Source organism: Protomyctophum parallelum, assembly GCF_964188405.1.
Source record: "Protomyctophum parallelum genome assembly, chromosome: 6".
Lineage (NCBI taxonomy): Eukaryota > Metazoa > Chordata > Actinopteri > Myctophiformes > Myctophidae > Protomyctophum > Protomyctophum parallelum.
Window position 1 is genome coordinate 5,037,513 of NC_139701.1, and position 14,475 is coordinate 5,051,987.

At 42.4% G+C, this 14,475-nt stretch overlaps 1 protein-coding gene across 1 annotated transcript in view; it reads left to right on the forward strand.

The window, feature by feature from the left end:
* Positions 1–6,263: 6,263 nt before the first annotated feature.
* The window catches only part of xxylt1 (xyloside xylosyltransferase 1), a 52,648-nt gene continuing 44,436 nt past the window's right edge, over positions 6,264–14,475 (forward strand). The window contains exons 1-3 of the mRNA XM_083767453.1: positions 6,264–6,613; positions 7,526–8,211; positions 13,822–13,969. Coding sequence (XP_083623579.1) covers positions 7,672–8,211; positions 13,822–13,969 — 688 coding nt within the window. The 5' untranslated portion in view covers positions 6,264–6,613; positions 7,526–7,671. The remainder of the gene's footprint in view (positions 6,614–7,525; positions 8,212–13,821; positions 13,970–14,475) is intronic.

A 14,475-nucleotide genomic window follows, 5' to 3' on the forward strand; every position in this document is an offset into this window, starting at 1 on the left:
CACACACACACACACACACACACACACACACACACACACACACACACACACAACACATTCAACAATGGAAAGGTAAGCAGCATTACGTCACAAGTAAACACAACTGCAAGTTCCGTTATTTTACTTCAGAATAAAAGAGAGAGCCGCCACTAAAATATACAAGAAAATGAAATTTATTTATTATTGATTTATTCATTTAAATTAAGGTAAAAATGTAAAATAGCAGCGGAGACGTGTTTTATATTCGAATTCTCTATAGGAGTTGGAAATACTTTAATCCGTGAATTACAGTACATTTCAAGTACAACTCGATACAAAAACTGTTACCTCACTCATTCTTGAGATGAGGGACAAAAGTGGAAAAAACATGTCCCACACATAAGAGCCTTATTATTGTTAAAAATAAATAAATTTAATAAAAATAAAAGCACTTGCAAAGTTACATGTAATACAGTTGTGCATTATTATGCCATTCATTTCATTATAATTGTTTTCATATGCCATCTGAATTAGTTAAAAGCAGGCACTGTACCCAAAAACGCCTGTATTTAGCCTGTCCCCAGCAAGTGGTCATAATTTCAAACTGCTAAAAAAGTGTCTAATACTGTCACAATCACATAAATATACATACTAAATTAAAGTAGATTGTCAACAACATAGCAAACAATATACACAATAATTTTAATTTATTTTTTCCATTAGTTATCTCATATCAAATGTGTGTCCCACGTCTCCCGTCAACTCCGTCAGGTTTTTTAAAAGTCTTAAATTAATCAGAAAATATTGTCGACAGATTTAGCCTGAAGACTCCTTTTCCAAGTCCCGTTTGTATTTGTTGCAACAGTGGAGCACCTGGTCTGACAAGCATTCAATTGTTTGATATTTTAAACAAACAATGTTGATATCAGGGTGGTCACAGCTTTTACATGTCAACTCCGTCAGGACATTATTATGATCTTTGTTAAGAATTCCAAAATAATGTTTATTATTTTAGTTTAGGGTTAGGTTTAGCTAACAAATGAAGCAAAAACAAAATGGCTACATTGTACTACAGAGGGTTAAGATGAAAACAAATGACATTTTGTCAACTCCGTCAGACGTCAACTCCGTCAGGTTTTGTGTCTGACGGAGTTGACATGTATCTGATGGAGTTGACAAAAGTGTTCCTAAAACAATAAAGTTATAGTTTTTGAATAATGGGACGTATTCTAATTTGGCACACAGTTAGAGCATGCCTTAAGGAACATTTTTGGCTATAGGGCCATCACAGATTTGTCTCGTGGTGACCATGGCAGCCATTTTCCAAAATTGCCGCCACCTGATGTTATTTTACAATAACTCAAGTTCTACACCACCTAGGATCTTGATTCTGGTGACTAAGACTACATTTTCAAGGATGAGGGATACAGTGGTACAATTTAGATTTTCCCTGTGACCATGGCAGCCATTTTTCAAAATGGCCGCCACCTGCTGTTATTTTACAATAACTCAAGTTCTACACCATCTAGGATCTTGATTCTGGTGACTAATCATACATTTTCAAGGATGTGGGATACATTGGTACTATTTAGATTTGTCCTGTGACCATGGCAGCCATTGTTTTTCAAAATGGCCGCCACCTGCTGTTATTTTACAATAACTCAAGTTTTAGACCACCTAGGATGTTGATTCTGGCGACTAATAATACATTTTTAAAAGATGAGGAATACAGTGGTACTATTTAGATTTGTCCTGTGACCATGGAGGCCATTGTTTTTCAAAATGACCACCAACCTGCTGTTATTTTACCAATAACTCAAGTTTTAGACCACCAAGGATCTTGATTCTGGTGACTAATCATTACATTTTCAAGGATGAACTTTCTCTGGGAGGGGTCAGGGCTTATTTCAGCTGCAGGTTGAGTTGCTACTGACAGGACATTAAAAGGAGGTGGGCTTTCTGGCCTTTGACTTGTCCCTTTCAGGTACACAAGACGCACAGTTTGACTTCACTGGCCACTGCAGTGTGGCGTTGTATCTTGGTGGCCTCCTGCCAGTGTTTCTCCATCCTTCTCATGAGCTCTGTGTTCTGGGGCTCTGTTATAGTCAACTTACATTGTCTTGGCTGGAGATTGCTTTCCTGCAGGGTCCAGCCCAGTCTTGTGCAGATGGCTGCTGGCCCACCTGGAGGCCCCAACCTCACTTGTTCGGTTGGTGTGATTAGGTGGGGTGGTCTTCCCCAATCAGGATGAAGGGTTTGACCCTTTCAAACGGCAGTCTGGCCAAGTGTCTGTATTTAGTTGTGAGGCTAGATACAGGATACGATTGCTCACCCAGCCCCAGGTGACTTGAGGTGAAGGCTCCTTTGATTTGGTAACATTGCTTTGGTTGACATGCTGGGGACACAGAACGACACTGATGCCTTCAGTGTCTGCACATCCTGCCTGATAGTCCTGAAGGCAGATCTTCTGTCTTCAGTCTTTCGCTCACTGTTCACTGCTCACTGTTCACCTCAAGCAGGTCTTCAAGGTGTTTGCCTTTGCACAGGCTATATGGCTAGGACTCGTGCTTCAACCACTCAGAGAACTCCAACATGGTGTTGGTTGCTCCTGGGCCGCAGAGCATTGTGCGGCAGAATTCAGCTCTCATCTCTGGTGGCAGCTTTTTGAGGAGTCGTGCAACATTTGAGCCGCATCAAAGTTCTGTGTCTCCCTCTGGGCCTAGGGTAGACACTTGCTATTTTCCGTAACACTAATTGGTGGGGCTGTCCAAACTTGTTGTTTAGGTGTCAATCGGGTCTCTGTTGGTGAAGTCGGATCTAGGTGGTCTAGAAGATGAGTTAGTCAGGGGATTATTAATACAATCTGGTAATAAATTCCTTATCAAGAATTTTCTTCACCAATGTGTTTGGAAGGGTGTCTACTAACATATCCGCTGAAAGTTGGGGTACCATCAACAACCTATATAAGGCAAAATGTTCATTATGCTTTAAGTAGCATGTGACATGTCAAACTAGGGAGTTTGCATGATTCTGAATGCATTCCAAGCATTAGCTATGCACGAAGAACACTCCTTGGGCTGAAAACGGCCATAGCCGTCATCACAAAATGAGGTCAGCACATTTGGGCCAGTGGATATATGGCCGAATTTAGCCGAAGGGGTTTGACCCCTAGTTTGGCCATAGACTCCCTAGTTTGGCCATAGCCACTTGGTATGGTACCCAACTTTCAGCAGCTGTCAAAAATGCCCCTAGGGTGGTTCAATAGAAACCAATGTGGGATATGTTAGTAGACACCTTTACAAACACATTGGTGAAAAAATTCTTGGTAAGAAATGTAATCACAGATTTGACATTATTCTGATAATATTCCCTGACTAAATTGGTAAAATAATAGCAGGTCCACCATTTTTGAAAATGGCTGCAATTGTCACAGGATAAATCTAAATAGTACAACTGTATTCCTCCTCCTTGAAAATGTAGCATTAGTCACCAGAATCAAGATCCTAGGTGGTGTAGAACTTGAGTTATTGGGAAATAACAAAAAGTTGGCGGCCATTTTAAAAAATGTCTACCATGGTCACAGGACAAATCTAAATAGTACCAATGTATCCCACATCCTTGAAAATGTATGATTAGTCACCAGCATCAAGATCCTAGGTGGTCTAGAACCTAAATCAGTTAAACTTGTCAACTCCGTCAGATGTTCGTCAACTCCGTCAGACGTTCGTCCCGTGATGTTTTTGTTAATTTCCAAAGAAATAGAAAATTCGATGTTAAATATTTTGTGCATATGTATTGAAACACCAACTGAAATGATACGTAATGATGATATTTTTTTTTTTACATGGTTTTCATGTTATAATATTGAAAATAGAGGTTGAAATGACGGATTTGAGAAATTGGATATTTCATAATAGTGTGATATTGGAAAAAAACAATATTAAAATAATTGTATTACTTAACTTGATTACTGAAAGCCAGTATAAGATAACTGAGGACTTTATATTATTGTTGAAATTATCAAATTCAATTAAAAAATATTTTAGTGTGTCTGACGGAGTTGACATGAATCAGGTATTAAGTGCATAAATGTCCCATTTTAGAAAGAAATGTTACGCGAAAAACCTGTTCCTTCTCAATATTGGTAGTTGAGACCTGTGTCTACAAATACATCCATTTGATTTGAATGTATCTTAAAAAAAAAAAAAATCCAGTTTGAAAAAAGTTTTGTCCCTTATCTCAAGAATGGGTGACCTGTGAGTGGACGACACCATAAACTATAAAGCATTACACTTGTTTACAATTAGGGCCCACCATTTTCAATTCATTGAAAACATTTAGAGACGTACGGAAATGCACAGGAAAACAGGAAATCATGTCTCGATTAATTTCACCACAATTCATCAATCTACATTATTACTATTTATTTATTGAGTGGTGCAACCACTCCTACATCCAGCAACGTCCGTGTACCTGTGTGTGTACCTGTATGTATGTATGTATGTATAAGTGAGCATGAGTATGTTACATATTTATACCAGTAGGGGGCACCAGAGATACAGAGAAGAAATTGGACGTCCGTGTACCTGTGTGTGTGTGTGTGTGTGTGTGTGTGTGTGTGTGTGTGTGTGTGTGTGTGTGTGTGTGTGTGTGTGTGTGTGTGTGTGTGTGTGTGTGTGTGTGTGTGTGTGTATAAGTGAGCACGAGTATGTTACATATTTATACCACCAGAGATACAGAGATACAGAGAAGAAATTGGAACGATACAGAGAAGAAATTGGAATGATACAGAGAACCAATAGACGGGAGTTGCACCACTCGGTTCACACTGGTGTGATTTTTTTGTCTTACAATTCGTTTTGTAAGCCTCTCAATTTTATTTTGAAGCAACAACATCAACGCACTTCTGGTCGTGTTGTGTGGTCAGTGGGTTACTTGACGCACACATGTTTATAGTTCAAAGCGCTGCTCTTTGCGGGGGAGTTGTTTACATGCGGTAGACATTTTAATGTGACACACTCTTGAAAACATTTTGAGGAAAGTATGTACGGTCCCTGGACGAAAGAGGGAGTCCCCTCAGTCCCGGTACTGGTCAGCATAAGAAACAGTAACAATTGAAATGTACTGTTGGTTTACATCAAGGGTGGGCTTTTTTTTTTGATTGATTGAAATATTTATTAACAGTTTGCAGAATTTACAGTACATTTCAAGCACAAACTCAATACAAAGACTGTTAACTGTGAGTGGACGACCCAATTAAGCATTATCTTGTTTACAACAGGGTCCACATTGTTCAATTCATCAAAACATTTAGAGACATACAAATAGACAACTCTAACGATGGCGAGGGCCAATAGCCTATATATTTCCACACTCACTCCAGAGGGGCCACAGTGCATGTTACTGTCGTAGCAAAAATAGCTGATCTACAGCTTGTAGATCGGCTATTTTTGCTATATTTGAATTGAAAACCTGAATAATGTTTTGCTATTTTTTAATTGGAATCGTGAAAAGTAACCTTTTTATTGAATTTCAAACTTTCTGAACTGTTAACATATAACTATACATTGGACACAAAAAGACAATAACAATTTAATACTAGTCATTAAGTACTATAGTCATTTAATACTAGTCATGAAGTAATTAAAGCAGGTTTGGAATTGTAAACAGCAGTAGCCTATTCTGATATCAACATGCGGGCCGCATTAAGTGAAGGTGGGGCCCGCATGTGGCCCCCAGGGGCCGCAGTTGCCCACCCCTGGTTTACATACTAGTAATATCTGAATCCCCCACCCCCATTTCCCCTCACTGTATAATGTAACCTTTACCTTTTTTGCTTCCTATATGATGAATTCCTGTTCTGTTCTTTAGCTACATAGAAATGTCTATTTGTATGTCTCTAAATGTTTGTATGTCTCTAAATGTTTTGATGAATTGAACAATGTGGACCCTAGCTGTTGTAAACAAGTGTAATGCTTAATTGGGTCGTCCACTCACAGTTAACAGTCTTTGTATTGAGTTTGTGCTTAAAATGTACTGTAATTCTACAAACTGTTAATAAATATTTCAATCAATCAATCAAAGTATTTTATTTTATGCATAGCTCCAGAAGGTGGCGGAGCCTGCCTTTCACTGCGAGCGCAACCAGCCAATAAAAGTCAACGAAGAAAAAAGAAGTCTTATCACGTTTCACCGCTCAAAACCATGTTGTGTTTTGACGTGTTTATTATTATTAACCTACCGCTACCATTCACAACAACAGGCACACACATAATATAGCGCCTTGTCTCACAATAACGTCCACGCTATCGCACTACAATAATACTACTTTAGAGTTGGGGGAGGTGACAAAATAAGCGACGCATAATAAGCGCACCATTGGCAGTGCTGGGGAATTAGCATTGTGGCTAAGCCAGCTTGTCAACATTGAGTTCTGTTTTCAGCGGTACTGGCTGCTGGAGTGTGTGTCCATCTGCGACTTGCGTGTTTGTTTACTTGCTATGAAATGCATTATAACGTAGTCCCAGCGAAATGTGTTGTTCCTCAAAGAAGCTGCTGGTTTGACTCAAAGCCTGAACAAGCTGTCATCATCACGTTGGAACGAGGAAAGCTACGATCCTCTGACAACAGAGCTGTAAGTAAAACACGTACCACTCCCAATCCCATGATCATCTGGTCCATATGGCGTTAGAAGGAGATGAAGGATTGTCTATAGCTCCTTCCTTCTAATCTAACGCCATGGACCAGAAAGTAGATCTACAGTTCTCATACATTTGATATGTTGCATCATGGCCGCGGACCCCCGTTTGAAAAGATGTACCAGGGAAGGGACCACAGTTCGAGAAGACTCAGAAGAGTTGTCAACATTTGCCAAGATTTGTCAATATTTATTTGGAAAATGGCAGCTCTGCAAGCAAGCTCACGCGTCATGCATGGCATAGGTCTTTAATAAGTGGTTTTTAATTATAAATCCTAATGCTTTATTGGAAAGCAATAACAAAAACAACTCTTAAGTCCCTCCCTTTTTGATGAATTGAACAATGTGGACCCTGTTGTAAACAAGTGTAATGCTTAATTGGGTCGTCCACTCACAGTTGACAGTCTTTGTATTGAGTTTGTGCTTAAAATGTACTGTAAATTCTACAAACTGTTAATAAATATTTCAATCAATCAATCAATCAATCCCTGGACCCCATTGAATCTGCTGCTCTATACAAACCCACTATCCTCTACAATATTTTCCACCATTTTCCATTCGTCAGGTCATGTGATAAAGTACTGCTAATTTAACAAACTCATTAGCAGTAGTAAATCCGTTCTGTTAAATGAATGTGTGATTTTTCTACCAATTCACATTGGTTGTGTCATTTTATCTTACTATAGTGAGCATACTGCTGAACAAAACAGAGCTGTCATGCTCAAACTGTCATGTCACGAATGTGATGTGAGCTTATAGATCTGGTATTTGTGTGACTATTCAAGATGCAAATGTCTGCAAAAAAAAAAAAACAGGCTCAACGGTGACAGTACATGTTCTTTCTTGCAGGAATAGGCTTATCTCTGTGTGTTGATAAGAAGCTTCCTCCTGGACTCTCACATCGAGGTACCACGGGATGTCGCCTGGGCTGTCATGTAAAGCCGCCCTTTCCCTGCCATGAACAGGAAATCGCAGCAGCGCTTCTGCGGGGAGATATGGGCTTCCTACGAGTGGTAGCCAGCACCATGGGAAGGCTCAGCACCTTCAGGTCCTATCAGCTGGTGCTCCTCCTGGCCGCGGCCCTCGCCGTCGTGGCCTTTTACTACTTTGGCGCCGAGAAGCAGAACTTCTCCAGCACCACGAAGCGGATCAAGCAGACGCAGGCCAGCCACAATGCCAACAGGAACGACGCCGACCTGTCCCTGGACACCCGGCTGCCGCACGGAGATAGGGCCGAGGAGGAGGAGGAGGGCGGGGTGGAGCAGCGAGACGTCGGACAGGGGAGCGAGGAGGAGAGCCGACCTGCCTCGACGGGCAGCACTCGGCACTACCACGTGCTCATGATGTTCACCAAGGTGGACAAGAGCAGGAGCCTGCAGGACAAGTTCAAGGTGGCCATGTTGTCCATGGTGAAACATGGCCACTTCCTGGAAGGCGAGGTGCTCGTCCTGCATTTTGTGAGTGACCAGGCCAGCCAAGAACTGGGCCAAAGGATGCTCCAGGAGTTTCTCCTGGATGCGACGTTTACGTATGAGGTAGGTCTGCCACGGGTTCTGCTGTTTGATGTTATTGCATTTGCACCCCCCTGATGATTTTAAGGTTCATCAAGGCTCGCGGTCCCCTAACTCTTGTATGTTTATTTTTTAATGTGTGGGTTAAGTCAAAGATTTGATTTATAAACTGCCTTGCAAAGCCAAAGTGCAGTAACTACGGAAACATTTGCTGATATTCGGTTTAAAAGTAATCAACTGGTCAGCCAAATGAGATATCAGCATTTTAGTGATATTACAATAATTGTAAATATGTTCTTGAGGTAATTGTTTATCCCCCCAAATCACAGAAGGCTAATTTGAATAATAATAATAATAATAAAAAAACTGCTTTGTAGGACAGTAAGCATTAAACAACTTGTCATGGTACAATTTAGCTAGTTCCTTCCTCTCCAATACTATACCAAATGAGATTGCGCACCAGTTGGAGTTCCGCACACTGCACTGTGTGTGACAGCAGGACGGTACCTAGCATTCCCACCCTAGCTTAGTGGGTACAGAGGCCATCTGGATGTTGGATGTTCACCCATTCGTCTCCCTGCCTGCCTTACTGCGAGCACTCATCATGCCCATCTGAGCAACCATCAGCTGGGTGAAGCTGAAATTGAATTTTGAAAGGAAAGAAAAGATGAGCACAGGGGCCAGGGCTCTATAAATAAATGCATAATAACAAGAGATGGCCAAAGGCACATTTTGAATGCTGTCTGTTGAGACACATGGGGGCAGTGTTGGTCTTCCACAATCCAGTGTTGGAGTTGTATTGGAGCCATCCCACCAGGTTTTTCCTATTGCCCAAGGTGCTCTCTTGCATGTCTGTTTGCTGTGTTGTCCTGGCTTGCCTTCTTTTCTTTTATATGTCTCTCAGAGCACAAGATAACAAACTTGTTTACAACTTGCATATAACTGCCCAAATCCTCCTCCTTTGGCCTCCCTCCCTCCCTGCAAGTAATATCTCGCAGCACAGGGAGGATCTGTGCTGAAGCTGATACCCCCCCCTCCCCCTGCTTTGGATTGAGTAGAGTGTTTTTTCAGTTTAGCATCACCGCAGATTTGCATGAATACACTTTCAAAAATGATGTATAAAGAAATCTCATCTGCCGATACCCAACTGAGTCCTTGAATTGCAGTATTCATCTCAAACAAGCAAGAAGACAAGATGGTAATTATGCCAGAGCCACAGCCTGGCATAATTACCCTCATGGGAGTGGAGACAGAACGTCTATTGAGTGACACGTTGCCCATGGGTCATTACTGCTGCTGGGCATCACTCCACATTTACTATGGCATGATGCACTTGGAAACTTCCGCATTCAAGCAGTTAATTTTAGAACTGTACCAGTGTCCCTATTAATGTTTTATGCATTTAGTGGTTTAGATTGAGCAAGTATTATTATCACTCCTGCAAACAATCTAAAATCTTAAGACCAGACCGAGGTAAGAGGTTAAGAGTTGTGCTTTGCCTTGTGATCAATAAGTCATAACCCAGAAAATACAGAGGCACGCTGCTTTTGCCAAGAAGTGTGCCTCGGTTATGACTATCTTGAGACAATTTACAATTTTAGCAGACGCTCTTAATCCAGAGCGATTTACATTAAGCAAGAACAAAAAGGCATGGGAATACATCACATATATAAAATGCATTTATCATGGAACATGCGTAAGCTAAGAACGTAACTAGAACATATCTATATAATGACACTAATACATAATTATAAACTATACATATATATACTATACTATGCTATACATATGTACAATGAAGTGCTATGACTACATACAATGCAGTTATTGTGCTGTCTACATGATGCTATAAGTGGTGGGTTTTCAGACTACGGCGGAAGATTGGGAGTGATGCTGCAGTTCTGATTGCAACGGGAAGTGCATTCCACAGTTTTGGGGCCAGAAGGGAGAAGAGTTTGGGACGTGTGGAGCGTTCTCCCGGCGTTTTTAGTGAGGGTACTTCCAGCTTTCCTGCGTTGACTGATCCGAATGCGCGGGAGGGTTTGTAGGGTTCAATCATGCTTGCAAGATATGGGGGAGCCATACCTTTGGTTGCTTTGAATGCCAGCATCAGAGTTTTGTATTCTGTGCGGGCAGCGACCGGGAGCCAGTGCAGGGAGCGGAGCAGGGGGGAGACATGTGAGAATTTTGGCTGGTTGAAGACCAGTGTGCACATGCCGGTAGGCCAGTAAGGAGGGAGTTACAATAGTCAAGTTTTGACAAGACTGTTGTCTGGATTAGGAGCTGGGCTGATTCCTGGGTGAGGATGTTATAGAGTGTGAACCTACAGGATCGAGTGACAGCTGTGATGTGAGTTTTGAACGAGAGCTGACTGTCCAGGACAACACCAAGGTCCCTGGCTGTTGGGACAGACGTTACCGGGGCGTCGTCTACGGAAATAGTTAGCTCCCGCATAGGGCAGGACTTAGCTGGGTTCAGCTTGAGGTGGTTGGAGGACATCCACTGTGAGATGTCAGCCAGGCATGCAGTGATGCGCTCTTCCACCTGAGTGGCAGGTTTATGACTTATTGATCACAAAGTAAAGTAAAAGTCAGACCTCTATTTTATTTTGTCTCATGATTTTGCAAAGCAGTGTGCCTTGGGTATTTTTGGGGTTATGACTTATTGATCACATGGAGTGTGCACACTGCATGGAAAGGTTAATGGCAATCAGACGCTGCATTCATTATTTGTGCCAATAGGGCACCTCCGCAACCTTTGAAAGCCAATCGGAATGAAAGCTCTTGATGGATGCATCTTGGTCATGATGTGACCACAGATCGATTTGTGACAAAATCTTAGTAGTAGCAAAAAGTATGCTTTGAAGAAAGTGCATTTTGATTGTATGACTTGCGTTTCAAGAGTTCTAGACAAAACATAATGTGGCTTGTTATGTTCTAACGCCACCATGAGGCCGATTCAAAAATTTGAGGCAGAGGTTCCTTTCCTTGGCCTACATGGAGTGTGTGTACAAAGTTTCACGCCGATCGGTACAACTAGCTGTTCATAAATGGATGGACACACTGGCGAACAGGGGCGAAAACAACCATACATGGCCTACTTGTGTGCAAGGCGCTATATATTATTATTATTATACTTAATGAAGAATGACATTGTTGTGTCATGCCTACAAAAAATGGCAAGACGATACCATAAATAAAGGGAAACATGTCTTAGGCCCATTGCATACTCAGACATTTTTACTTTTTACTGCATGGTGGTTGCTCACCTTTTCTTGTACCAGCTTTCCTGGAGTAACTTTCTTTTAACCTTACAGTATGTTCTGCCTGAACCTGTCCTGTACTGTACTGCTATTAGACTTGAGATTTCCCAAGCCTTCAATACATTATTTATGTTGTCAAGGTTGTTGCAAAGTAGCAAACATTTGTTTTTTCTCATGGTTAGTTTCTGAATTATTCAAGGGAAGCTTTTAAAAGTCATCATGTCCTGCTATAACATTTACAAGGTATAATCCTGAAATACATGTCCGTTATAAATGTTGAATTTGGGTTCCCTGTAGGCACGAACATTTTCCTCCGGGGGAAATTACAACATATTCTGACCATTGGTGGCTGCATATAAAAATGTGGAAGGCCACAGGTTAGGGTTAGGCAGTGAAAGTCTGGGTATAAACATTGCTTTAGAATACGGCAACAAAGTCTTTTGCATACCGTATGTATGCTTGACCTTATTCTGCTCTATTTGTGCAGTTGCACGCGTAGTCTCTTAATAATAATAATACATTTTATTTATAAGGCGCCTTTCAGGGCACTCAAGGTCGCTGTACAGGTTAAAAACAGTACAAGAACACAGTTAAAAGCAGAAAAAAACTAGGGCACAGCTTGCAGCAGAAGACACAGAGGTCACATACTGATTGGGCTGTATTTTGCATGTACCAGGTCTTATTCCCTAACTTGAGTAAACTAAAGACCTGGAGGCGTGATCAATGCTCTTTGGCCACTCAGAATAGCCAAATGGCATTGATCACGCCTCCAGGTCTTTAGTTTACTCAAGTTATGGAATAAGACCTGGTACTTAAGACACGCAAAATACAGCCCTTAGTCTCTCTGCAAGTGTATCTTCTAAACGAAATGTCGGTAACGTTTTTACCAGGGGCTGTTTTGATCTTGCTCTTTTATATAAAAAAATCACAACCGTGTGAAGTGGTGCAACTCGGTGTGCGGGTCCCCAGAACCTTCAGACCCCCAGGAACGCGCCCAGGGGGCCGGGCCGTTTCCGGCGAGCCGCCCTGCGTCAGAAACGGTTGAGAAATGACAGAGTTACCATGTGGGGGTCCCCAGGGTGTCCCTGTACTGTACTGATACACCTGAAATCATCATATACTGTATATATGCAGTTAATTGCGAACGCAGTGAGCCACTTACTATGACAGCAAGGGCTGAATGTCTGTGTGTGTGTGTGTGTGTGTGTGTGTGTGTCACGCTGTTACACCACCGGCCCGCCACCAGAGGGCGCAGCTGTAGCACACACACACACACACACACACACACACACACACACACACACACAACCACACACACACGAGCTGCGTTCGCTTCACGCGTTTGCGCGTCTTACTTGTATGTATATGTGTGTTAGGCTGCACAACTGTGACACTTGGTTTTGAAAACCAACCAAATGCAATTTCGGTGCTCAGACACAGGTAGCCAGCCACCCAGGCACACACAAAGCTACTTAAGGAAGTGGTTTGCACCACTTAAAAAATAAAATAAAATGCACCATACCCTACGTTACCTTGCCTCTCCTTATCCCACAATGTTGGCAGTAGACCTGGGCACAGTGGGCAGCACTGATTTCCATACAAGCCAGGGGTTTACTATAATCCTTTAGATTACATTAAATGATTATTACCCATCGCAGGCATGTGGGAGTGATCTTTAAAATATGGCATCCCTATTGAACAGAGTTAATCCAAACATTCTCATCACTTGCCCCTTCCTCTCCATTCTAATATCTAAAAGCACTGCGTGTTAGGCCTAATCTATGTGTTCCTGGGCATATTTGTTGACTTTTCTGCATGCAGGGATGAAGGCTTTCACTGGGAATTCAGTGGTTACTTTATTTTTCTCTCTCAATCCTCTTTCAGTAATCTTGCAAGAGATTCACATGATCAGGCCAAAAGTAGTGCATCATGGGATTAGGCCTCACAGGGGCAATGCTGATTGCTGAGGGCAGAGGCGTCAGGTTCCTATAACGGCGGTGGGTGCAGCGGCGGTGGGTTGACGCCGCTGGCTGAGGGGGTCACGGTAACTAACGGGAGGTTATCACAGTAACCTGCAGACAAGAAGGTGCATGAGAGAGCAGCCCTGGAGTTCTCTGGAGCAGTGGTTCTCTAGCCTAAATTTTGAATACTGTACAGTACAGAACCCCAAAATGTGTTCCTGGCCTGAAGGGGTAAAACGCCAAAAGGGGTTCCCGCCCTGCTATGTTTTAAGTATCGTTTGGTCAACAATAACTTCTGCAAGTACAAGGCACCTCTTCACTGTTACCCAAAGGGTTCATCATACATATTTGCATAATAACTACATATTTCCATCACATGTTCACACTGTCTTAATGTCCTATGTCCTGTAGGTGGTGTTCCATGATGTGGTGGCTCTCACCCAGAAACTGTTCCCCATCGTGGAAGCCATGCAAAAGCATTTCAGCGCAGGCTCTGGGGCCTACTACAGTGACGCCATCTTCTTCCTGTCTGTTGCCATGCACCATATCATGCCTGAAAGTAAGACTTGTATCCCCTCACAACTAACCTGCATAGCATATTTTTTGAGTGGTGCAACCACTCCCTTACGGAGCTGTGTGTGTGTGGCTGGCTGGGTGGGTAGGAGCATGAAAATAGCATGGTTGTTTTTCACCACCTGTGTGCAACCTAACACACACACAAACACACACGCACATATTAACTGTATATGTGATGATTTCGGGTGTGCCAGTACAGTACAGTACAGTAGAGGGACCCCCACACAGTAACTCATTTCTCAACCGTTTCGGACATGGGGCGGCTCGCCGGAATCGGCCCGGCCCCTTGGGCGGCGCGTTTCTGGGGGCCTGGATGTTCCGAGGACCCCCAGAGACCCCCACATGGCAACTCTCTCATTTCTCGTTTCAGACATGGGGCGGCTCGCCGGAATAATGCAAATGGTAATCTTGTCATTCTGAGCATTTGTATGGCTAAAAAAATGTATGAGCTAGCTCATGGAAACATTCACATTGGAAAAACAGCTTGAA